This window comes from Oncorhynchus masou, chromosome 1, assembly GCF_036934945.1.
Source record: "Oncorhynchus masou masou isolate Uvic2021 chromosome 1, UVic_Omas_1.1, whole genome shotgun sequence".
NCBI classification, from domain to species: domain Eukaryota; kingdom Metazoa; phylum Chordata; class Actinopteri; order Salmoniformes; family Salmonidae; genus Oncorhynchus; species Oncorhynchus masou.
In genome coordinates this window covers 6,153,850-6,181,314 of record NC_088212.1, presented here as the reverse complement: position 1 = coordinate 6,181,314, position 27,465 = coordinate 6,153,850, and the positions used below count along the sequence as shown (strand labels likewise).

General features: G+C 47.1%; 1 protein-coding gene across 1 annotated transcript in view; it reads right to left on the bottom strand.

Annotated features, from left to right (window-relative positions):
- The window catches only part of LOC135510729 (extracellular matrix organizing protein FRAS1-like), a 408,168-nt gene that overhangs the window by 151,684 nt on the left and 229,019 nt on the right, over positions 1–27,465 (bottom strand). Inside the window, 3 exon segments of the mRNA XM_064931929.1 lie at positions 10,768–10,914; positions 11,044–11,190; positions 12,576–12,731. Coding sequence (XP_064788001.1) covers positions 10,768–10,914; positions 11,044–11,190; positions 12,576–12,731 — 450 coding nt within the window.

Below are 27,465 nucleotides of genomic sequence, written 5' to 3'. Positions count from 1 at the left end.
GAGGGAGAGAGAGAATCACACTCTGGAAGGAGGGAGGGAGAGAGAGAATCACACTCTGGAAGGAGGGAGGGAGAGAGAGAATCACACTCTGGAAGGAGGGAGGGAAGGAGGAATCACACTCTGGAAGGAGGGAGGGAGAGAGAGAATCACACTCTGGAAGGAGGGAGGGAGAGAGAGAATCACACTCTGGAAGGAGGGAGGAGGGAGGGAGAGAGAATCACACTCTGGAAGGAGGGAGGAGAGAGAGAATCACACTCTGGAAGGAGGGAGGGAGAGAGAGAATCACACTCTGGAAGGAGGGAGGAGAGAGAGAATCACACTCTGGAAGGAGGGAGGGAGAGAGAGAGAATCACACTCTGGAGGAGGAGGGAGGAGAGAATCACACTCTGGAGGAGGGAGGAGAGAGAGAATCACACTCTGGAAGGAGGGACTCTGGAGGAGGGAGAGAGAATCACACTCTGGAAGGAGGGGAGAATCACACTCTGGAAGGGGAGAGAGAATCACACTCTGGAAGGAGGGAGGGAGAGAGAGAATCACACTCTGGAAGGAGGGAGGGAGAGAGAGAATCACACTCTGGAAGGAGGGAGGGAGAGAGAGAATCACACTCTGGAAGGAGGGAGGGAGAGAGAGAATCACACTCTGGAAGGAGGGAGGGAGAGAGAGAATCACACTCTGGAAGGAGGGAGGGAGAGAGAGAATCACACTCTGGAAGGAGGGAGGGAGAGAGAGAATCACACTCTGGAAGGAGGGAGGGAGAGAGAGAATCACACTCTGGAAGGAGGGAGGAGAGGAGAGAGAGAATCACACTCTGGAAGGAGGGAGGGAGAGAGAGAATCACACTCTGGAAGGAGGGAGGGAGAGAGAATCACACTCTGGAAGGAGGGAGGGAGAGAGAGAATCACACTCTGGAAGGAGGGAGAGAGAGAATCACACTCTGGAAGGAGGGAGAATCACACTCTGGGAGAGAGAGAATCACACTCTGGAAGGAGGGAGGAGAGAGAGAATCACACTCTGGAAGGAGGGAGAGAGAGAGAATCACACTCTGGAAGGAGGGAGAGAGAGAATCACACTCTGGAAGGAGGGAGAGAGAGAGAATCACACTCTGGAAGGAGGGAGGGAGAGAGAGAATCACACTCTGGAAGGAGGGAGGGAGAGAGAGAATCACACTCTGGAAGGAGGGAGGGAGAGAATCACACTCTGGAAGGAGGGAGGGAGAGAGAGAATCACACTCTGGAAGGAGGGAGGGAGAGAGAGAATCACACTCTGGAAGGAGGGAGGGAGAGAGAGAATCACACTCTGGAAGGAGGGAGGGAGAGAGAGAATCACACTCTGGAAGGAGGGAGGGAGAGAGAGAATCACACTCTGGAAGGAAGGAGAATCACACTCTGGAAGGGGAGAGAGAGAATCACACTCTGGAAGGAGGGAGGGAGAGAGAGAATCACACTCTGGAAGGAGGGAGGGAGAGAATCACACTCTGGAAGGAGGGGGGGAGAGAGAGAGAATCACACTCTGGAAGGAGGGAGGGAGAGAGAGAATCACACTCTGGAAGGAGGGAGGGAGAGAGAGAATCACACTCTGGAAGGAGGGAGGGAGAGAGAGAATCACACTCTGGGAGGGAGGGAGAGAGAGAATCACACTCTGGAAGGAGGGAGAGAGAGAGAATCACACTCTGGAAGGAGGGAGGGAGAGAGAGAATCACACTCTGGGAGGGAGGGAGAGAGAGAATCACACTCTGGAAGGAGGGAGGGAGAGAGAGAATCACACTCTGGGAGGGAGGGAGAGAGAGAATCACACTCTGGAAGGAGGGAGAGAGAGAGAGAATCACACTCTGGAAGGAGGGAGAGAGAGAGAGAATCACACTCTGGAAGGAGGGAGAGAGAGAATCACACTCTGGAAGGAGGGAGGGAGAGAGAGAATCACACTCTGGAAGGAGGGTGAGAGAGAGAATCACACTCTGGAAGGAGGGAGGGAGAGAGAGAATCACACTCTGGAAGGAGGGAGGGAGAGAGAGAATCACACTCTGGAAGGAGGGAGGAGAGAGAGAATCACACTCTGGAAGGAGGGAGGGAGAGAGAGAATCACACTCTGGAAGGAGGGAGGGAGAGAGAGAATCACACTCTGGAAGGAGGGGAAGAGAATCACACTCTGGAAGGAGGGAGAGAGAGAATCACACTCTGGAAGGAGGGAGGGAGAGAGAGAATCACACTCTGGAAGGAGGGGGGAGAGAGAGAATCACACTCTGGAAGGAGGGAGGGAGAGAGAGAATCACACTCTGGAAGGAGGGAGGGGAGGGAGAGAGAGAATCACACTCTGGAAGGAGGGAGGGAGAGAGAGAATCACACCGGAAGAAGGAGGGAGGGAGAGAATCACACTCTGGAAGGAGGGAGGGAGAGAGAGAGAATCACACTCTGGAAGGAGGGAGGGAGAGAGAGAATCACACTCTGGGAGGGAGGAGAGAGAGAATCACACTCTGGAAGGAGGGAGGGAGAGAGAGAATCACACTCTGGGAGGGAGGGAGAGAGAGAATCACACTCTGGAGGAGGAGGGAGAGAGAATCACACTCTGGAAGGAGGGAGGGAGAGAGAGAATCACACTCTGGAAGAGGGAGGGAGAGAGAGAATCACACTCTGGAAGGAGGGAGGGAGAGAGATAATCACACTCTGGAAGAGGGAGGGAGAGAGAGAATCACACTCTGGGAGGGAGGGAGAGAGAGAATCACACTCTGGAAGGAGGGAGGGAAAGAGAGAGAATCACACTCTGGAAGGAGGGAGGGAGAGAGAGAATCACACTCTGGAAGGAGGGAGGGAGAGAGATAATCACACTCTGGAAGAGGGAGGGAGAGAGAGAATCACACTCTGGAAGGAGGGAGGGAGAGAGAATCACACTCCGGAAGGAGGGAGGGAGAGAGAATCACACTCTGGAAGGAGGGAGGGAGAGAGAATCACACTCTGGAAGGAGGGAGGGAGAGAGAGAATCACACTATGGAAGGAGGGAGGGAGAGAGATAATCACACTATGGAAGGAGGGAGGGAGGGAGAGAATCACACTCTGGAAGGATGGAGAGAGAGAATCACACTCTGGAAGAGGGAGAGAGAGAGAGAGAGAGAGAGAGAGAGAGAGAGAGAGAGAGAGAGAGACAGAAAGAGACAGAGAGAGACAGAAATAGAGAGAGAGTGACAGAGACAGAAAGACAGAGAGGCAGACAGACGAAATGAGAGAGTAGGAGACAGTGATGTAGAGTCTGAGATGGGCAGAGTGAATCAGAGGAAGTGTGTCTCTCATTCACTGTCCTCCTGACTCCTGAGAAACACTATACATTAACTATGAATGTCTGTTCTGATAGCACAACAACAAAGCCTTCGTCAGTCAGGTGACCACATCTCACAACCCACAGCATTAATCAGAACACCATCAATCAGATGAACAGGAGCAGAGGAACAGAAGGATTTTTAAGCCCCGAGACAATTGAGACATGGATTGTGTACGTGTGCCATTCAGAGAGAGGGTGAATGGGCTAAAGATGTAAGAGGGCATGGTAGGAGGTGCCTTTGAACAGGGTATGGTGGTAGGTGGCTTTGAACAGGGCATGGTAGTAGGTGCCTTTGAACAGGGCATGGTAGTAGGTGTCTTTGAACAGGGTATGGTAACAGGGTATGGTAGTCGGTGTCTTTGAACAGGGTATGGTAGTCGGTGCCTTTGAACAGGGTATGGTAGTCGGTGTCTTTGAACAGGGTATGGTAGTCGGTGTCTTTGAAAAGGGTATGTTAGTCGGTGCCTTTGAACAGGGTATGGTAGTCGGTGCCTTTGAACAGGGTCTGGTAACAGGGTATGGTAGTAGGTGTCTTTGAACAGGGTATGGTAGTAGGTGCCTTTGAACAAGGTATGGTAGGAGGTGCCATTGAACAGGGTATGGTAGTTGGTGTCTTTGAACAGGGTATGTTAGTCGGTGCCTTTGAACAGGGTATGGTAGTAGGTGCCTTTGAACAGGGTCTGGCAACAGGGTATGGTAGTAGGTGCCTTTGAACAGGGTATGGTAGTAGGTGTCTTTGAACAGGGTATGGTAGTAGGTGTCTTTGAACAGGGTATGGTAGTAGGTGCCTTTGAACAGGGTATGGTAGTAGGTGTCTTTGAACAGGGTATGGTAGGAGGTGCCATTGAACAGGGTCTGGTAACAGGGTATGGTAGTAGGTGCCTTTGAACAGGGTATGGTAGTAGGTGTCTTTGAACAGGGTATGGTAGTAGGTGTCTTTGAACAGGGTATGGTAGTAGGTGTCTTTGAACAGGGTATGGTAGTTGGTGTCTTTGAACAGGGTATGTTAGTCGGTGCCTTTGAACAGGGTATGGTAGTAGGTGCCTTTGAACAGGGTCTGGCAACAGGGTATGGTAGTAGGTGCCTTTGAACAGGGTATGGTAGTCGGTGTCTTTGAACAGGGTATGGTAGTAGGTGTCTTTGAACAGGGTATGGTAGTAGGTGCCTTTGAACAGGGTATGGTAGTAGGTGCCTTTGAACAGGGTATGGTAGTAGGTGCCTTTGAACAGGGTATGGTAGTAGGTGCCTTTGAACAGGTTATGGTAGTAGGTGCCTTTGAATGGGGTAGGGTAGTAGGTGCCTTTGAATGGGGTAGGGTAGTAGGTGCCTTTGAATGGGGTAGGGTAGTAGGTGCCTTTGAATGGGGTAGGGTAGTAGGTGCCAGGCACACCGGATTGTGTCAAGAACTGCAACACTGCTGGGTTTTTCGCACCCAACAGTTTCCCGTGTGTATCTAGAGTGGTCCACCACCCAAAGAACATCCAGGCAAACTTGACACAACCGTGGGAAGATTTGGAGTCAACATGGGCCACAACCCGTGGGAAGATTTGGAGGGTGTCAACATGTTTTGGCCAGCTATAACACCCTGTGTAGTAACGCATCACCTATAACAACATCATTAGATTGAGGCTATTCTAGATATAACACCACTAGATATAACAACATCACCTATAACACCACTAGATATAACACCATTAGATATAACACCACTAGATATAACACCACTAGATATAACACCATCACCTATAAAACCACTAGATATAACACCACTAGATATAACACCATCACCTATAACACCACTAGATATAACACCATCACCTATAACACCACTAGGGTGACATATCATAACACCATATTAGGAAGGTGTTCCTAGATAATGTTTTGAACACTCTAGTCTATAACACCACTAGATATAACACCATCATATAACACCACTAGATATAACAACTAGATATCACCTAGATATAACACCACTAGATATAACACCACATCACCTATAACACCACTAGATATAACTATAACACCACTAGATATAACACCATCACCTATAACACCACTAGATATAACACCACTAGATATAACACCACTAGATATAACACCTAGATATCACCATATAAAACCACTAGATATAACACCACTAGATATAACACCATCACCTATAACACCACTAGATATAACACCATCACCTATAACACCACTAGATATAACACCACTAGATATAACACCATCACCTATAACACCACTAGATATAACACCACTAGATATAACACCACTAGATATAACACCATCACATATAACACCACTAGATATAACACCATCACCTATAACACCACTAGATATAACACCACTAGATATAACACCACTAGATATAACACCATCACCTATAACACCACTAGATATAACACCATCACCTATAACACCACTAGATATAACACCATCACCTATAACACCACTAGATAACACCACTAGATATAACACCACTAGATATAACATAACACCACTAGATATAACACCACTAGATATCACCTATAAACACCACTAGATATAACACCACTAGATATAACACCACACCTATAACACCACTAGATATAACACCATCACCTATAACACCACTAGATATAACACCATCACCTATAACACCACTAGATATAACACCACTAGATATAACACCTAGATATAACACACCACTAGATATATATAACCACCACTAGATATAACACCACTAGATATAACACCATCACCTATAACACCACTAGATATAACACCATCATATAACACCATAGATATAACACCACTAGATATAACACCATCACCTAGATATAACACCACTAGATATAACACCACTAGATATAACACCATCACCTATAACACCACTAGATATAACACCACTAGATATAACACCATCACCTATAAAACCACTAGATATAACACCACTAGATATAACACCATCACCTATAACACCACTAGATATAACACCATCACCTATAACACCTAGATATATAAACCACTAGATATAACACCATCACCTATAACACCACTAGACCTATAACACCACTAGATATAACACCACTAGATATAACACCACTAGACCTATAACACCACTAGATATAACACCACTAGATATAACACCATTAGATATAACACCACTAGATATAACACCATCACCTATAACACCACTAGATATAACACCATTAGATATAACACCACTAGATATAACACCATCACCTATAACACCACTAGATATAACACCATCACCTATAACACCACTAGATATAACACCACTAGATATAACACCACTAGATATAACACCACTAGATATAACACCACTAGATATAACACCACTAGATATAACACCACTAGATATAACACCACTAGATATAACACCACTAGATATAACACCATCACCTATAAAACCACTAGATATAACACCACTAGATATAACACCATCACCTATAACACCACTAGATATAACACCATCACCTATAACACCACTAGATATAACACCATCACCTATAACACCACTAGATATAACACCCACCCTAGATATAACACCACTAGATATAACACCTATAACACCACATATAACACCACTAGATATAACACCACCAGGATATAACACCATCACCTATCACTAGATATAACACCACTAGATATAACACCATCACCTATAACACCACTAGATATAACACCACTAGATATAACACCATCACCTATAACACCACTAGATATAACACCACTAGATATAACACCACTAGATATAACACCACTAGATATAACACCATCACCTATAACACCACTAGATATAACACCATCACCTATAACACCACTAGATATAACACCACTAGATATAACACCACTAGATATAACACCACTAGATATAACACCACTAGATATAACACCTAGATATAACACCACTAGATATAACACCACTAGATATAACACCACTAGATATAACACCATCACCTATAACACACTAGATATAACACCATCACCTATAACACCACTAGATATAACACCATCACCTATAACACCACTAGATATAACACCATCACCTATAACACCACTAGATTCAGATCCACAGATATAACACCATCACCTATAAAACCACTAGTAGATATAACACCACACCTATAACACCACTAGATATAACACCATCACCTATAACACCACTAGATATAACACCACTAGATTCCATCACCTATAGACGATATAACACCACTAGAGGATATAACAACACCTATAACACCACTAGATATAACACCACTGAGAATCCTGATATCACTAGGACTACTAGATATAACACCATCACCTATAACACCACTAGATATAACACCACAACACCACTAGTAACACCATCACCTATAACACCAAGCTCATCACTAGATATAACACCAAGATATAACACCATCACCTATCACGATATAACACCACTAGATATAACACCATCACCTATAACACCACTAGATATAACACCTGATATAACACCTAGATATCTGCAACTGGATCACTAGATATAACACCACTAGACTATCATGACTAGGGCCGCTCCCAGGTTACACAGGGTAGGCAAAACACACATCTGCAGCGTTATCCAAGCTCATCACTAAGCATAACACCCTGATCCTAATTCTGCAACTGGATCAACATGACGGGGCCACTCAGGGGCAAAACACATCTGCCACGCTGATTGGTCTTCTCCTGTACTCCCTGTTCACCCAAGACTGCAAGGCCAGGCACAACTCCCACACCATCATTAAGTTTGTTGACGACATGACAGTGGTAGATCACCTGATCACCGACGACGACGAGACAGCCTATAGGGAGGAGGTCAAAGACCTGGCAGTGTTGCCAAGACAACAACCTCTCGCCCAACGTCAGCAACACAAAGGAGCACCCCATTCACACCTCCATTCACACCTCGATTCACACCCCCATTCACACCCCCATTCACACCCCTATTCACACCCCCATTCACACCTCAATTCACGTCCCTCCATTCACACCCCATTCACACCTCCATTCACGTCCCTCCATTCACGCCTCCATTCACACCCCCATTCACGCCTCCATTCACACCTCCATTCACACCCCCATTCACAACTCCATTCACCCCCCATTCACACCCCCATTCACACCTCCATTCACGTCCCCCATTCACGCCTCCATTCATCCCCCATTCACATTCACACCCCCATTCACATTCACACCTCCATTCACACCCCATTCCATTCCATTCACACCTCCATTCACACCTCCATTCACACCCCCCCATTCACCCCCATTCACACCCCCATTCACACCTCCATTCACACCCCATTCACCCTCAATTCATCCCCCCATTCACAGCCTCCATTCACACCCCCCCCATTCACATCCCTCCATCACACCCCATTCACACCCCATTCACACCTCCATTCACCACCCATTTCACACCCCCATTCACACCTCCATTCACACCCCCATTCACATCGACCATTCACACCCCATTCACCCCCATTCACACCTCAATTCATAAACCCATTCACACCTCCATCCACGTCCACCCATTCACACCCCATTCACGTCCCCCCATTCACGCCTCCATTCAGCCCCCCATTCACACGAACATTCACACCCCATTCACCCCCCCATTCACACCTCAATTCATAAACCCATTCACACCCCCATTCACGTTCCCCATTCACAACCCCATTCACGTCCCTCCATTCACGCCTCCATTCACACCCCATTCACACCTCCATTCACAACCCCATTCACGCTTCCATTCACACCCCCATTCACACCTCCATCCACGTCCACCCATTCACACCCCCATTCACCCCCCTCCCCCCATTCACGCCTCCATTCACATCAACGGGGCTGCAGTAAGGACTATAAGAAAACACATCGACCAGCTGTACTGGAGCGGGTTGAGAACCAACAGTCCCTCGGTGTTCACATCACTAAGGACCTATCATGGTCACACACACCAACACAGTCCTGAAGAGGGCACGAACCAACGATCCCTCTTTCCCCTCATCAAGAGGCTGAAAAGATTTGGCATGAGAGCATCTTGACTGGCTGCATCACCTGGTATGACAACTACTCGGCATCCAACCATAAGGCTGTATACAGAGGTCCAGTACATCACTGGGACCAAGCTCCCTTCCAAGAACTCTATACCAGGCGGTGTCAGAGCCCTAACAATTGTCAAAGAGTCCAACCACCCAAGTCATAGACTGTTCTCTCTGTTACCGCACAGCAAGCATTACTGATGCACCAAGTCTGGAACCAACAGATCCCTGAACAGCTTCTACCCCCCAAGCCATAAGACTGTATGGCGAGCGGTCGGGAACCAACAGGTCCCTGAACAGCTTCTACCCCCCAAGCCATAAGACTGTATGGCGAGCGGTCTGGAACCAACAGGTCCCTTAACAGCTACTACCCCCCAAGCCATAAGACTGTATGGCAAGCGGTCTGGAACCAACAGGTCCCTGAACAGCTTCTACCCCCCAAGCCATAAGACTGTATGGCGAGCGGTCTGGAACCAACAGGTCCCTGAACAGCTTCTACCCCCCAAGCCATAAGACTGTATGGCGAGCGGTCTGGAACCAACAGGTCCCTGAACAGCTTCTACCCCCCAAGCCATAAGACTGTATGGCGAGCGGTCTGGAACCAACGGGTCCCTGAACAGCTACTACCCCCCAAACCATAAGACTGTATGGCGAGCGGTCTGGAACCAACGGGACCCTGAACAGCCATAAGACCGCAATAAATAATTTCAGAGTTAAGTCTTTTTTTATGAAGCATGTGACAAATAAAATTTGATTTGATTATCCCATTACCTGCTCAGGAAGACTGGCAGAGCAGCAAACATCAACAGCTCTAACAACAACAGGCATTAGCCTAATGCTGATTTTCCCAGAATGCAACGCTGCACAGTCTTTGCTACCTCGCCTAAATCTCTAGGTTCACCCAGGATTCAGGGGGATTTTCCCAGAATGCAACGCTGCACAGTCTCTGCTACCTCGCCTAAATCTCTAGGTTCACCCAGGATTCAGGGGGATTTTCCCAGAATGCAACGCCGTGCAGAGTAGAGTGGTACTAGCTAGCTGGGGTGATAAACAGTTCTATTGACTGACTGGCTGCTGAGATGATAGCAAGCCGTTGTTACACACACACACACACCTCTCTCCACGGTTCTCTGTATCGTAGGGGCGTGTGTGTGTGCGTGTGTGTACCTCTGCAGGTGCGCGTGGTGGTGTTGAGGTAGTACTGGATAGCACAGCTGTCATACCGGCACTCTCCACGGTTCTCTGTATCGTAGGGGCGTGTGTGTGTGTGTGTGTGTACCTCTGCAGGTGCGCGTGGTGGTGTTGAGGTAGTACTGGATAGCACAGCTGTCATACCGGCACTCTCCACGGTTCTCTGTATCGTAGGGGCGTGTGTGTGTGCGTGTGTGTGTGTGCGTGTGTGTACCTCTGCAGGTGCGCGTGGTGGTGTTGAGGTAGTACTGGATAGCACAGCTGTCATACCGGCACTCTCCAAACAGCAGAACCTTTCCCGGGTCACGGCACGACGTACACACGCCGCCCAGCTCACAGGACAGACACTGGCCGTCACAGGCTGCATAATGACACAATGTCAGGAGATAAAGAGAGGGTTCAAAAAATCCCAGCAGACATTGGGGCGATAAACAATGATAGCCTGGTAAATGTAGTCTACAGTTCTGTAGAGTCTAGGTGTACGGCGTACCTCTGCAGCGTCTGTCTCGGTCGGCATAGTAACCCAAGGGGCAGGCGGGGCCACAGAGCCCTGAGGTCAGTAGAACGCTGGGGGTGGGACAGGAAGTACAAGACAGAGGCCACTCCCCACTGCAACCCTCGCAGGAAACATGGCATCCTGGGAGATAAAACAGGAATACAACTGTATGAACAATATCAACAACAAAACAGTTTATCCCCAGACTACGCAAGACATGATTTCACTTCCATAATCAATATAATTAAACCATGCAGACAAATGTGTAATATTTTGTGCTTTTTGAGAGATTTAAAGCACAATTAAATGCATATAAAAATCTAATAATTTCTTAAGGTCAAGGGAAAATGTAGAAGACCTCCTCCCCAGGCTAACAATTACGTGATAATAAGATGAATAATGTGTCAGTTGAATCACAATCGACGTGAAGAAAATAAAATTATCGCTTGAATCAATACAAGGGAGAAAGACATTATCAAAACGCTTTATATTTGTTTCTCTCCACCTACACTATTGTCTTTGGTGTATGTATCTGGCAACACTAAAACAATCTGTCATCTCTTCTGACAAGACCTTCCCTTGTTAACAGATGTTCTCACACAACAGTGGCCTTTGTTCTGTGGTAAATAAGACATTGTGTTTTAGAAACTGCTTGTCACCCTGAGACAAATATCCTACACACAGAACATCATAAAAACAGATCAAGGAAAATAAGTCTCTCTCTCTCTCTCTCTCTCTCTCTCTCTCTCTTTCTCTTTCTCTCTCCTTATCTCTCTCTCTCACCCCTCTCTCTCTCTCTCTCTCTCTGTCATCTTCCACCTCTCTTTCTCTCCCTCCCTCCATCTCTCCCTCCCTCTCCCTCCACTTCTCTCTCTGTCTCCACCTCTCTTACTCTCTCCATCGCTCCATCTCTTTCCCTCATACTCTCTCTCTACCCCCCTCTTTCTCCCTCCCTCTCTGTCCCTGAAAGGTAAACAGAAAGGAAGAGAGACATTTCAAATGTCATAATATGTCTATTTACAGTGTTTTAACGATGTGGAAATAACTAAAGAACAAAACTGAAAATAAATCAACATAAATATTGTATTTAGAATGGTTTTTGTGGCAACAGGTAGGGGTCAGAGGTTAGGGTTGTGTTTAGTGTTAGGGTTAGTTTTGGGTTTAGGGGTTAGAGGTTAGGGTTGGGTTTAGTTTTAGGCTTAGGGGTTAGGTTTGGGGTTAGGGGTAAGAGATTAGAGGTTAAGGTTGGGTTTAATTTTAGGCTTTGGGGTTAGGTTTGGGGTTCGGGGTAAGAGATTAGACGTTAGAGGTTAGGGTTGGGTTTAGTTTTAGGGTTTGGGTTTAGGGAAAATAGGATTTGGGAAAGGAATAAAAGCTTTGGACCCCACTTGGAGAGCAAAAACAACGTGTGTGTGTGTGTGTGTGTGTGTGTGTGTGTGTGTGTGTGTGTGTGTGTGTGTGTGTGTGTGTGTGTGTGTGTGTGTGTGTGTGTGTGTGTGTGTGTGTGTGTGTGTGACAAAACGTACTCTTACAGGCTCCATGCCAGGGGTAGTGACCTTGGGGACAGTGGGTGACACAGTGGTCTCCCAGCAACAGGGTCCTAGCAATCTTACACCACAGACACACACTGCCCATGCCCGTCTGGAGGTCTGCCACACAGCGCTGGCAATTACTGCTGCATTCTGGGAACAGAGAGAGAGAGGGCAAAGGTCACACACGGCAACTTCGGGTAGACATTGCCCGTACACACCGATCTGGTGTCAGTTTAACCTCCCTGTATATTAACCTTACCCATTAGGGTTATAGAGCCTCCCTGTATCATAACCATACCCATTAGGGTTATAGAATCTCCCTGTATCCTAACCTTACCCATTAGGGTTATAGAATCTCCCTGTATCCTAACCTTACCCATTAGGGTTATAGAGCCTCCCTGTATCTTAACCATACCCATTAGGGTTATAGAATCTCGCTGTATCATAACCTTACCCATTAGGGTTATAGAATCGCGCTGTATCATAACCTTACCCATTAGGGTTATAGAATCTCGCTGTATCATAACCTTACCCATTAGGGTTATAGAATATCCCTGTATCCTAAGCTTACCCACTAGGGATATAGAATCTCCCTGTATCCTAACCTTACCCACTAGGGTTATAGAATCTCCCTGTATCCTAACCTTACCCATTAGGGTTATAGAATCTCCCTGTATCCTAACCTTACCCACTAGGGTTATAGAATCTCCATGTATCCTAACCTTACCCACTAGGGTTATAGAATCTCCCTGTATCCTAACCTTACCCACTAGGGTTATAGAATCTCCCTGTATCCTAACCTTACCCATTAGGGTTATAGAATCTCCCTGTATCCTAACCTTACCCACTAGGGTTTTAGAACCTCCCTGTATCATAACCATTTGGGGTTATGGATCTCCCTGTATCCTAACCTTACCCATTAGGGTTATAGAACCTCTGTGTATCCTAACCTTACCCATTAGGGTTATAGAACCTATAGACCATATAAAAGAGTGTACCTGTAACTGTCCGTAGAACATATAAAATAGTTTACCTTCTATATATCTCTATGGGTAGAATAATGACTTGTTCCACCCCTCCCTATCTATCTGTTATCTATCTGTTATCTGATGGTGTAGCTGGCTGCTGTCACAGGCTGGCAGACACCTTGAGAGAGAGAAAGCGAGAGCGAGAGAGGGAGAGGGAGAGAGGGACAGAGAGAGAGAGAGGGACAGAGAGAGAGAGAGAGAGAGAGAGAGAGAGAGAGAGAGAGAGAGAGAGAGAGGGGGACAGAGAGGGAGGACAGAGAGAGAGAGAGGGACACAGAGAGAGAGAGAGAGAGAGAGTGAGAGAGAAGGAGGGACAGAGAGAGAGAGAGAGAGAGAGAGAGAGGGGGACAGAGAGGGAGGAGAGAGAGAGAGAGGGACACACAGAGAGAGAGAGTGAGAGAGAAGGAGGGACAGAGAGAGAGAGGGACAGAGAGAGAGAGAGAGAGAGAGAGAGAGAGAGAGAGAGAGAGAGAGAGAGAAGGAGGGACAGAGAGAGAGAGAGGGACAGAGTGAGAGAGAGAGAGAGAGAGAGAGAGAGAGCGAGAGAGGAGGGAGAGAGAGAGAGAGGGACAGAGAGAGAGAGAGAGAGAGAGAGAGGGGGACAGAGAGGGAGGAGAGAGAGAGAGAGAGAGAGAGAGAGAGGGACACAGAGAGAGAGAGAGAGAGAGAGAGAGAGAGAGAGAGAGTGAGAGAGAAGGAGGGACAGAGAGAGAGAGAGGGACAGAGAGAGAGAGAGACAACTTCTCCCTCCAGGAAATCAATCATTTCCAGGCCCAGAGACTAGTCCTAGTCTGTGGCGACCTAAATGCCAGAACTGGACAAGAACCTGACACCCTCAGCACACAGGGGGACAAACACCTGCCTGGAGGTGACAGCATTCCCTCCCCCGTATGCACCCCAAGGCACAACTATGACAACATAACCAACAAAAACGGGTCACAACTCCTGCAGCTCTGTCGCGCGCTGGGTATTTACATGGTTGGTAGGCTTCGAGGGAACTCCTACGGTAATTACACCTATAGCTCATCTCTTGGCAGTTGTACTGTAGACTACTTTATCACTGACCTCAGCCCAGAGTCTCTAAGAGCGTTCACAGTCCACTGACACCCCTATCAGATCACAGCAAAATCTAAAATTCTAAAATAAATGTAAAAAAATGTGCCCTAAGCAATCTACACACAATACCCCATAATGACATCACAATACCCCATAATGACATCAAATCAAATCAAATTTTATTTGTCACATACACATGGTTAGCAGATGTTAATGCGAGTGTAGCGAAATGCTTGTGCTTCTAGTTCCAACAATGCAGTAATTACCAACAAGTAATCTAACTAACAATTCCTAAACTACTGTCTTATACACAGTGTAAGGGGATAAAGAATATGTACATAAGGATATATGAATGAGTGATGGTACAGAGCAGCATAGGCAAGATACAGTAGATGGTATCGAGTACAGTATATACATATGAGATGAGTATGTAAACAAAGTGGCATAGTTAAAGTGGCTAGTGATACATGTATTACATAAGGATGCAGTCGATGATATAGAGTACAGTATATACGTATGCATATGAGATGAATAATGTAGGGTAAGTAACATTATATAAGGTAGCATTGTTTAAAGTGGCTAGTGATATATTTACGTCATTTCCCATCAATTCCCATTATTAAAGTGGCTGGAGTTGAGTCAGTGTCAGTGTGTTGGCAGCACCCACTCAATGTTAGTGGTGGCTGTTTAACAGTCTGATGGCCTTGAGATAGAAGCTGTTTTTCAGTCTCTCGGTCCCAGCTTTGATGCACCTGTACTGACCTCGTTTTCTGGATGATAGCGGGGTGAACAGGCAGTGGCTCGGGTGGTTGGTGTCCTTGATGATCTTTATGGCCTTCCTGTAACATCGGGTGGTGTAGGTGTCCTGGAGGGCAGGTAGTTTGCCCCCGGTGATGCGTTGTGCAGACCTCACTACCCTCTGGAGAGCCTAACGGTTGAGGGCGGAGCAGTTGCCGTACCAGGCGGTGATACAGCCCGCCAGGATGCTCTCGATTGTGCATCTGTAGAAGTTTGTGAGTGCTTTTGGTGACAAGCCGAATTTCTTCAGCCTCCTGAGGTTGAAGAGGCGCTGCTGCGCCTTCTTCACGATGCTGTCTGTGTGAGTGGACCAATTCAGTTTGTCTGTGATGTGTATGCCGAGGAACTTAAAACGTGCTACTCTCTCCACTACTGTTCTATCGATGTGGATAGGGGGGTGTTCCCTCTGCTGTTTCCTGAAGTCCACAATCATCTCCTTAGTTTTGTTGACGTTGAGTGTGAGGTTATTTTCCTGACACCACACTCCGAGGGCCCTCACCTCCTCCCTGTAGGCCGTCTCGTCGTTGTTGGTAATCAAGCCTACCACTGTTGTGTCGTCCGCAAACTTGATGATTGAGTTGGAGGCGTGCGTGGCCACGCAGTTGTGGGTGAACAGGGAGTACAGGAGAGGGCTCAGAACGCACCCTTGTGGGGCCCCAGTGTTGAGGATCAGCGGGGAGGAGATGTTGTTACCTACCCTCACCACCTGGGGGCGGCCCGTCAGGAAGTCCAGTACCCAGTTGCACAGGGCTGGGTCGAGACCCAGGGTCTCGAGCTTGATGACGAGCTTGGAGGGTACTATGGTGTTGAATGCCGAGCTGTAGTCGATGAACAGCATTCTCACATAGGTATTCCTCTTGTCCAGATGGGTTAGGGCAGTGTGCAGTGTGGTTGAGATTGCATCGTCTGTGGACCTATTTGGGCGGTAAGCAAATTGGAGTGGGTCTAGGGTGTCAGGTAGGGTGGAGGTGATATGGTCCTTGACTAGTCTCTCAAAGCACTTCATGATGACGGAAGTGAGTGCTACGGGGCGGTAGTCGTTTAGCTCAGTTACCTTAGCTTTCTTGGGAACAAGATCAATGGTGGCCCTCTTGAAGCATGTGGGAACAGCAGACTGGTATAGGGATTGATTGAATATGTCCGTAAACACACCAGCCAGCTGGTCTGCGCATGCTCTGAGGGCGCGGCTGGGGATGCCGTCTGGGCCTGCAGCCTTGCGAGGGTTAACACGTTTAAATGTTTTACTCACCTCGGCTGCAGTGAAGGAGAGACCGCATGTTTCCGTTGCAGGCCGTGTCAGTGGCACTGTATTGTCCTCAAAGCGGGCAAAAAAGTTATTTAGTCTGCCTGGGAGCAAGACATCCTGGTCCGTGACTGGGCTGGATTTCTTCCTGTAGTCCATGATTGACTGTAGACCCTGCCACATGCCTCTTGTGTCTGAGCCGTTGAATTGAGATTCTACTTTGTCTCTGTACTGACGCTTAGCTTGTTTGATAGCCTTACGGAGGGAATAGCTGCACTGTTTGTATTCAGTCATGTTTCCAGACACCTTGCCCTGATTAAAAGCAGTGGTTCGCGCTTTCAGTTTCACGCGAAAGCTGCCATCAATCCACGGTTTCTGGTTAGGGAATGTTTTAATCGTTGCTATGGGAACAACATCTTCAACGCACGTTCTAACGAACTCGCACACCGAATCAGCGTATTCGTCAATGTTGTTATCGGACGCAATACGAAACATGTCCCAGTCCACGTGATGGAAGCAGTCTTGGAGTGTGGAGTCAGCTTGGTCGGACCAGCGTTGGACAGACCTCAGCGTGGGAGCTTCTTGTTTTAGTTTTTGTCTGTAGGCAGGTATCAGCAAAATGGAGTCGTGGTCAGCTTTTCCGAAAGGGGTGCGGGGCAGGGCCTTATATGCGTCGCGGAAGTTAGAGTAACAGCGATCCAAGGTTTTTCCACCCCTGGTTGCGCAATCGATATGCTGATAAAATTTAGGGAGTCTTGTTTTCAGATTAGCCTTGTTAAAATCCCCAGCAACAATGAATGCAGCCTCCGGATAAATGGTTTCCAGTTTGCAAAGAGTTAAATAAAGTTCTTTCAGAGCCATCGATGTGTCTGCTTGGGGGGGGGGGATATATACGGCTGTGATTATAATCGAAGAGAATTCTCTTGGTAGATAATGCGGTCTACATTTGATTGTGAGGAATTCTAAATCAGGTGAACAGAAGGATTTGAGTTCCTGTATGTTTCTTTCATCGCAACATGCCTCGTTAGCCATAAGGCATACACCCCAACCCCTCTTCTTACCAGAAAGGTGTTTGTTTCTGTCGGATAGCGTCTCTCCAGTGATCCATGTTTCCGTGAAGCACAAAACGTTACAGTCTCTGATGTCCCTCTGGAATGCTACCCTTGCTCGGATTTCATCAACCTTGTTGTCAAGAGACTGGACATTGGCAAGAAGAATGCTAGGGAGTGGTGCACGGTGTGCCCGTCTCCGGAGTCTGACCAGAAGACCGCCTCGTTTCCCTCTTTTTCGGAGTCATTTTTTTGGGTCGCTGCATGCGATCCATTCCGTTGTCCTGTTTGAAAGGCAGAACACAGGATCCGCGTCGCGAAAAACATATTCTTGGTCGTACTGATGGTGAGTTGACGCTGATCTTATATACAGTAGTTCTTCTCGACTGTATGTAATGAAAACTAAGATGACCTGGGGTACTAATGTAAGAAATAACACGTAAAAAAACAAAACACTGCATAGTTTCCTAGGAACGCGAAGCGAGGCGGCCATCTCTGTCGGCGCCGGAAGTACAATACCCCTTAATGACATCACAATACCCCATAATGACAAATAGAAAACAGATTTTTAGAAATTGTAGCTGTGTAATAAACATAGAAAACAGAAATATGAAAACAGAATCCTATGATATTCTAAATAAATGTAGCTCAGTTGAATTCTGTTTCCATTGATCATCCTTTGAGATGTTTCTACAACTTGATTGGAGTCCACCTGTGGTCAATCCAAATTAATGGACATGATTTGGAAAGGTTCACGTGTCTATATGTATGGTCCCATAGTCAACAGTGCATATCAGAGAAAAAACCAAGCCATGAGGTCCAATTGAATGGGAATGGGGAAAACACCCCAAATACAGGTGTGCCTGTAACGTGATACCCAAGAAGACTGGAGGAGGTAATCGCTGCCAAAGGTGCTTCAACAAAGTACTGAGGAAAGCGTCTGAATACTTACAGAAATGTGACATTTCAGGTTTTATTTTTTATACATTTGCAAAAATGTCGAAAAACCTATTTTTGCTTTGTCATTAGGATGTAATGTGTGCAGATTGAAAAATAAACAATTTAATACATTTTAGAGAAAGGCTGTAATGTAACAAAATGTCGAAAAAGCCAAGGGTCTGAATGCACACTGTATATCAACGAATTGGTGAGGGCACTAGAACAGTCTGCAGCACCCGGCCTCACCCTACTAGAATCTGAAGTCAAATTTCTACTGTTTGCTGATGATCTGGTGCTTCTGTCCCCAACCAAGGACGGCCTAAAGCAACACTTGGGAATTCTGCACAGATTCTGTAAATCTCAGTAAGATGAAAGATAATGGTGTTCAAAAAAGGTCCAGTTGCCAGGACCACAAATACAAATTCCATCTAAACACTATTCCACACAAAAAAACGATACATACCTCGGCCTAAACATCAGCACCACAGGTAACTTCTACAAAGGTGTGAACGAGCTGAGAGACAACGCAAGAATCGACTTCTATGTCATCAAAAAGAACATAAAATTCTACATAAAATCAAATCCAATGTTATTAGTCACATGCCCCGAACACAACAACAACTTACAGTGAAATGCTTACTGACAAGCCCTTAACCAACAATGCAGTTTAAAAAAAAATGAATAACAATAACAAAAGTAACAAGTAATTAAAGAGCAGCAGTAAAATAACAATAGAGAGGCTATATACAGGGGGGTACTGGTGCAGAGTCAATGTGAAGGCTATATACAGGGGGGTACTGCTGCAGAGTCAATGTGGAGGCTATATACAGGGGGGTACTGGTACAGAGTCAATGTGAAGGCTATATACATGGGGGGTACTGATACAGAGTCAATGTGGAGGCTATATACATGGGGGGTACCGATACAGAGTCAATGTGGAGGCTATATACAGGGGTACCGGTACAGAGTCAGTGTGGAAGCTATATACAGGGGGGGTACTTGTGCAGAGTCAATGTGGAGGCTATATACAGGGGGGTACTGGTGCAGAGTCAGTGTGGAGGCTATATACAGGGGGGGTACTGGTGCAGAGTCAGTGTGGAGGCTATATACAGGGGGTACCGGTACAGAGTCAATGTGGAGGCTATATACAGGGGTACCGGTACAGAATCAATGTGGAGGCTATATACAGGGGTACCGGTACAGAGTCAATGGGGAGGGGGGTACTGGTGCAGAGTCAGTGTGCGGGGGCACAGAGTCAATGTGGAGTTACTCGTACAGAGTAATTGAGGTAATATGTACATGTAGGTAGAGTTATTAAAGTGACTATGCATAGATGATAACAACAAATAGTGGCAGTGGTGTAGAAGGGGGGGGGACAATGCAAATAGCCTGGGTAGCCATTTGATTAGATGTTCAGGAGTCTTATGGCTTAGGGGTAGAAGCTGTTTAGAAGCCTCTTGGACCTAGACTTGGCGATCCGGGTACCGCTTGCCGTGCGGTAACAGAGAGAATTGTCTATGACTAGGGTGGCTGGAGTCTTTCACAATTTTTAGGGCCTTCCTCTGACACCGCCTGGTATAGTTGTCCTGGGTGACAGGGAACTCGGCCCAGTGATGATCCTCTTCACGGCCATCTTGATGTGCTAGGACCATGTTAGTTTGTTGTTGATGTGGACACCAAGGAACTTGAAGCTCTCAACCTGTTCCACTACAGCCCCGTAGATGAGAATGGGGGCGTGCTCGGTCCTCCTTTACCTGTAGTCCACAATCATCTCCTTAGTTTTGGTTAAGTTGAGGGAGAGGTTGTTATTCTGGCACCACCCAGCCCTAGTCTCTGACCTCCCTATAGGCTGTCTAATCGTTGTCGGTGATCAGGCCTACCTACCACTGTTGTGTCGTCGGCAAACTTAATGATGGTGTTGGAATCGTACCTGGCTGTGCAGTCATGAGTGAACTGGGATTACAGGAGGTGACTGAGCACGCACCCCTGAGGGGCCCCTGTGTTGAGGATCAGCGTGGCGGATGTGTTGTTGCCTACCCTTATCACCCGGGCGCGGCCAGTCAGGAAGTCCAGAATCCAGCTGCAGAGGGAGGTGTTTAGTCCCAGGGTCCTTAGCTTATTGATGAGCTTTGAGGTCACTATGGTGTTGAATGCTGAGCTGTAGTCAATGACATACCAATTAGGATCTGGCAAAAAATACTTGAATCAGTTATAAAACCCATTGCTTTATGGTTGTGTGGTCTTGGGTCCTGCTCACCAACCAGGAATTCACAGAATGGCTCTGCATGCAGAATTCTGCAAAAATGTCCTCAACGTAGAACACCAAATAATGCATGCAGAGCAGAATTAGGCCGATACCCGCAAATTATCAAAATCCAGAAAAGAGGCGTTAAATTCTACAACCACCTCACAGGAAGCGATTCCCAAATCTTCCATAACAAAGCCAAGAGTCCCCTAAGCAAGCTGGTCCTGGGGCTCTGTTCACAAACACAAACAGACCCAACAGAGCTCCAGGACAGCAACACAATTATACCCAAACAAATCATGAGAAAACAAAAAGATAATTACTTGACACATTGGAAAGAATTTGGCCCTAAACAGAGAGTACACAGTGACAGAATACCTGACCACTATGACTGACCCCAAATAAAGGAAAGCTTTGACTATGTACAGACTCAGTGAGCATAGCCTTGCTATTGAGAAAGGTCGCCGTAGGCAGACATGGCTCTCAAGAGAAGACAGGCTATGTGCTCACTGCCCACAAAATGCGATGGAAACTGAGCTGTACTTCCTAACCTCCTGCCCAATGTATGACCATATTAGAGACACATATTTCCCTCAGATTACACAGATCCACAAAGAATTTGAAAACAAATCCACTTTTGATAAAGTCCCATATCTATTGGGTGAAATACCACAGTTTGCCATCGGAGCAACAAGATGTGTCACCTGTTGCCACAAGAAAAGGGTAACCAGTGAAGAAAAAACACCATTGTAAACACAACCTATATTTCAGTTCATATATACTCCTCCTCAGATGAAGAAATCCATTACAGAAACACCCACCACAAGAGGACCAAGCAGCGTGGTAAGGGCCAGCCGAAAATACAAGACTCCTTGGACTTGGGAGGAGATTTTGGACGGCAAGGTACCCTGGGCACAAGCAGGGGAATATCGGCGCCCTACAGCAGAGCTGGAGGCAGGGAAAGCGGAGAGGCGCCGGAATGAGGAGGCAGCGCGGCAGCGCGGCTGGAAGCCCGAGAGCCAGCCCCAAAAATGTATTGGGGGGCACACGGGGAGTGTGGCTAAGTCCGGTAGGAGACCTGAGCCAACTCCCCGTGCTTACTGGAGAGCGAGAGGGACTGGGCAGGCACCGTGTTGAAGCGCACAGTGTCTCCGGTGCGTGTGCATAGCCCGGTGCGATACATTCCAGCTCCTTGTATTGGCCGGGCTAGAGTGGGCATCGAGCCAGGTGCCATGAAGCCGGCTCTACGGTCTCCAGTGCTCTTCTCAGGCCGGCAAACATTGCACCAGCCTTACGCATGGTGTCCCCGGTTCGCCAGCACAACCCAGCCCATTCCACCTTGCCACACTGGCCTGGCTACGGGAGCATTCAACCAGGTAAGGATGGGCAGGCTCGGTGCTCAAGAACTCCAGAACTCCGGTCTATCCGGTGCCACCTCCACGCACCAGCCCTCCGGTGGCAGCCCCCCGCACCAGGCTGTCTCTCCGTCTTCTCCCTACAGGTGCTCCCGCCTGTCCAGCGCTCCCATAGCCTTCCTCCTGCCCAGCGCCATCAGAGTTTCCCGTCTGTCCTGAGCCACCAGAATCTGCCGTCTGTCCTGAGCCGCCAGAGTCTCCTATCTGTCCTGATCCGCCAATCAGCCAGGAGCCGCCAGAGCCGCCAGCCAGCCAGGAGCCGGCAAAGCCGTCAGTCAGCCAGAAGCTGCCAGATCCGTCAGTCAGCTAGGCGATGCCAGAATTGCCCTTCAATCTGGAGCTGCCGGAGTCTGTCCGGCAGTGCCGGAGTCTCCTGTCCATTCGGGACCCATGGGTCCACAGTCGGAGGTCGGCAGGCGAAGGTCGCCGCACGTAAGAGGCCACGGGGGCGGTTTTGGAGGCGGACAAAAACTGTGGTGAAGTGGGGTCCACGTCCCGCGCCAGAGCCACCACCGCGGACAGTCTCCCAGACCCAGACCCTCCCCTATAGGTTCAGGTTTTGAGGCCGGAATCCGCACCTTTGGGGGGGGGGGGTACTGTCACGTTCTGACCTTAGTTCCTTTGTTTTGTCTTTGTTTATATGTTCAGGGCATGAGTTGGGGTGGGCAGTCTGTTTGTTTTTCTATGTTTGGTTTCTGTGTTCGACCTAGTATGGTTCTCAATCAGAGGCAGGTGTCGTTAGTTGTCTCTGATTGGGAATCATGCTTAGGTAGCCTTTTTTCCACCTGTGTTTCTTGGGTGTTTGTTTCTGTGTGAGTGTTTGTCATTTATTGTTTAGTGTTCTGAGTTTTAATTAAATATCATCATGAACACTTACCACGCTGCGCTTTGGTCCGATCATTACTCCTCCTCAGATGAAGAGGAGGAAATCCGTTACACCATCGCTCATCCATATATTTATATGTACATATTCTTATTCCATCCCTTTTCATTTGTGTGTTTTAGGTAGTTGTTGTGAATTTGTTAGATTACTTGCTAGATATTACTGCACTGTCGGAACTAGAAGCACAAGCATTTCGCTACACTCGCGTTAACATCTGCTAACCATGTGTATGTGACAAATAAAATTTGAAATTTGATCAAACACCTTTGGGATGAATTGGAACGCCAACTGCGAGCCAGGCCTAATCGCCCAACATCAGTGCCCGACCTCACTAATGCTCTTGTGACTGAATGGAAGCAAGTCCACGCAGCAATGTTCCATCAGCTAGTGGAAAGCCTTCCCAGAAGAGTGGAGGCTGTTATAGCAACAAAGGGGGGACCAACTCCATATCAATGCCCATGATTTTGGAATGAGACGTTTGACGAGCAGGTGTCCACATACCAGTGTAGTGTAGTGAGAGAGAGAGAGAGAGAGAGAGAGAGAGAAAGAGACAGAGAGACAGCCAGAGAGATAGATAGACAGAGAGAGAGAGATACAGAGAGATTGACAGAGAGATAGACAGAGAGACAGAGAGATAGATAGACAGAGAGAGAGATACAGAGAGATCCAGAGAGATCCAGAGAGATCAGGTTAAGGAGGGATACAGAGCTGAGGTTTTATATATGCCTGTAATTAGCCCTAGTCTCTGCTGGCTCATTCTGTTTCCGTAGATGAGAGGTCTGATGAAAGATTTAGCACCAGATACACAGGAGGCCCTGCTTGATACTTTAAATATTAAACGATCCGGGTCATTTAGGAGCCGTTAACCACAATATCAGTCAGATTCAGGCTCACCTTGGAAAGGGAGAGAGAGATGTATAAATTAGACTGGGGTAGGAATAGAGCCTTGTGGAACATCTTTTTAGGTAGGTTTGTCTTTTCAGGTAAAATGTTCTTAAACTATATCCTACCATAACGCTTCAACATTATAAAGCTACTAGAAGGATGGATACCATTTCATTTTTTCGCTAATAGGCCATATGTATGCTTGTCTATATAATTCATATTTCCATTACAGTGTGAGTAGCATTAAGACGAAGGACATTTCTGTTCCCAGAGGCAGCATGAAACTGAATATTATAACTCAGAAATGCACCTTCCGCCATGCAGATAGAAGTAGAAGATGGAAACCCCCACTGATAGGCTCTGTTCAATAAAATATGGCTCTGTTCAATATGAAAAAGGCTCTGTTCAATAAGAAAATGGCTCTGTTCAATATGAAAAAGTCTCTGTTCAATAAGAAAATGGCTCTGTTCAATATGAAAAAGTCTCTGTTCAATAAGAAAATGGCTCTGTTCAATAATAAAATGTCTCTATTCAATAAGAAAATGGCTCTGTTCAATAATAAAATGGCTCTGTTCAATAATAAAATGGCTAGGTTCAATAATAAAATTGCTGTTTAATAATAAAATGTCTCTATTCAATAATAAAATGGCTCTGTTCAATAGGAAAAAGGCTCTGTTCAATAAGAAAATGGCTCTGTTCAATAAGAAAATGGTTCAATAATAAAATTGCTGTTTAATAATAAAATGTCCCTATTCAATAAGCTCTATTCAATAAAAATGGCTCTGTTCAATAATAAAATGTTTAATAAAAGATTCAATAATAAAAGGCTCTGTTTACTAAGAAAAATCTGTTCAAAAAAGGCTAGGTTCAATAATAAAATTGCTGTTTAATAATAAAATGTCCCTATTCAATAATAAAATGGCTCTATTCAATAAGAAAATGGCTCTGTTCAATAATAAAATGGCTAGGTTCAATAATAAAATTGCTGTTTAATAATAAAATGTCTCTATTCAATAATAAAATGGCTCTGTTCAATAGGAAAAAGGCTCTGTTCAATAAGAAAATGGCTCTGTTCAATAAGAAAAAGGCTAGGTTCAATAATAAAATTGCTGTTTAATAATAAAATGTCTCTATTCAATAATAAAATGGCTCTGTTAAAATAAGAAAAAGGCTCTGTTCAATAATAAAATGGCTCTGTTCAATAATAAAATGGCTCTGTTCAATAAGAAAATGGCTCTGTTCAATAAGAAAAAGGCTCTGTTCATGTAACGGCGTTCTTTTGTTATTGAAGGAGAGTCGGACCGAAATGCAGCGTATAAGTTACTCATGTTTATTTAGAGAAGATAAAAAACGAACGAACTAACACGAATAACTAAATAAATACAAAAAAACAACAAACAGAACGAAACCTAATACAGCCTGACTGGTGCAAACTACACAGAGACAGGAACAATCACCCACGAAATGCAAGGCGAAAACAGGCTACCTAAATACGGTTCCCAATCAGCGACAACGAGAAGCACCTGACTCTGATTGAGAACCGCCTCAGGCAGCCAACCTAATTAACACACACACACACCCCTAATCAACTACAATCCCAAACACTACAAACCCCAATACAAAATACAATACATAATAACCCCATGTCACACCCTGGTCTGACTAACTAATAAACTAAAACACAAAATACTAAGACCAAGGCGTGACAGAACCCCCCCCCCCTAAGGTGCGGACTCCCGAACGCACCTCAAAACCATTGTGAGGGTCCGGGTGGGCGTCTATCCATGGTGGCGGTTCCGGCTCCGGACGTGGACCCCACTTCATAATTGTCATTGTTCCTCCCCTTCGCGTCCATGGATAATCCACCCTAACCGCCGACCATGGCCGAATAGTCCTCACCCAGAACCCTACATAATAGAGGAGCAGCTCGTGACTGAGGGGCAGCTCGGGACTGAGGCAGCTCGGGACTGAGGGACAGCTCGGGACTGAGGGACAGCTCGGGACAGAGGGGCAGCCCAGGACTGTGGGGCAGCTCAGCACTGAGAGAAAGCCCAGCACTGAGAGGCAGCCCAGTACTGAAAAAAAGCCCAGTACTGAGATGAAGCCCAGCCAGGAAGTTGAATCCGGCAGATCCTGGCTGACTGGCGGATCCTGGCTGACTGGCAGATCCTGGCCGACTGGCAGATCCTGGCTGACTGGCGGATCCTGGCCTACTGGCGGATCCTGGCTGACTAGCAGATCTGGCAGATCCTGGCTGACTGGCGGATCCTGGCTGACAGGCAGATCTGGCAGATCCTGGCTGACTGGAGGATCCTGGCTGACTAGCAGATCTGGCAGATCCTGGCTGACTGGAGGATCCTGGCCAACTAGCAGATCTGGCAGATCCTGGCTGACTGGCGGATCCTGGCTGACTGGCGGATCCTGGCTGACTGGCGGATCCTGGCTGACTGGCAGATCTGGCAGATCCTGGTTTACTGGCGGATCCTGGCTGACTAGCAGATCTGGAAGAGTCTGGTTGACTGGCAGATCTGGAAGGGTCTGGTTGACTGGCAGATCTGGAAGAGTCTGGTTGACTGGCAGATCTGGAAGAGTCTGGTCGACTGGCAGATCTGGAAGAGTCTGGTCGACTGGCAGATCTGGAAGAGTCTGGTCGACTGGCAGATCTGGAAGAGTCTGGTCGACTGGCAGATCTGGAAGAGTCTGGCTGACTGGAAGAGTCTGGCTGACTGGAAGAGTCTGGCTGACTGGCAGATCTGGAAGAGTCTGGTCGACTGGCAGATCTGGAAGAGTCTGGCTGACTGGAAGAGTCTGGCTGACTGGAAGAGTCTGGCTGACTGGCAGATCTGGAAGAGTCTGGCTGACTGGCAGATCTGGCTGCTCCATGCAGACTAGCTGCTCCATGCAGACTAGCAGCTCAGGCTGCTCTATGCAAACTGACAGCTCTGGCTGCTCCATGCAGACTAGCTGCTCCATGCAGACTAGCAGCTCAGGCTGCTGTATACAGACAGGAGGCTCCGGCAGCGCTGTAGAGGAGGAAGGCTCTAGAACCGCTGAATAGACGGGAGACTCCGACAGCGCAGGAGAGGGAGAAAGCGCTGGCTGCGCTGAACAGACAGGAGACTCCAACAGCGCTGTAGAGGAGGAAGGCTCTAGAACCGCTGAACAGATGGGAGACTCCGACAGCGTAGGAGAGGGAGAAAGCGCTGGCTGCGCTGAACAGGCGAGGCGCACTGAAGGCCTGATGCGTGGTGCTGGCACTGGTGGTATTTGGCCGAGGACACGCACAGGAAGCCTAGTGCGGGGAGCTGCTACTGGAGGGCTGGGGTGTAGAGGTGGTACTGGA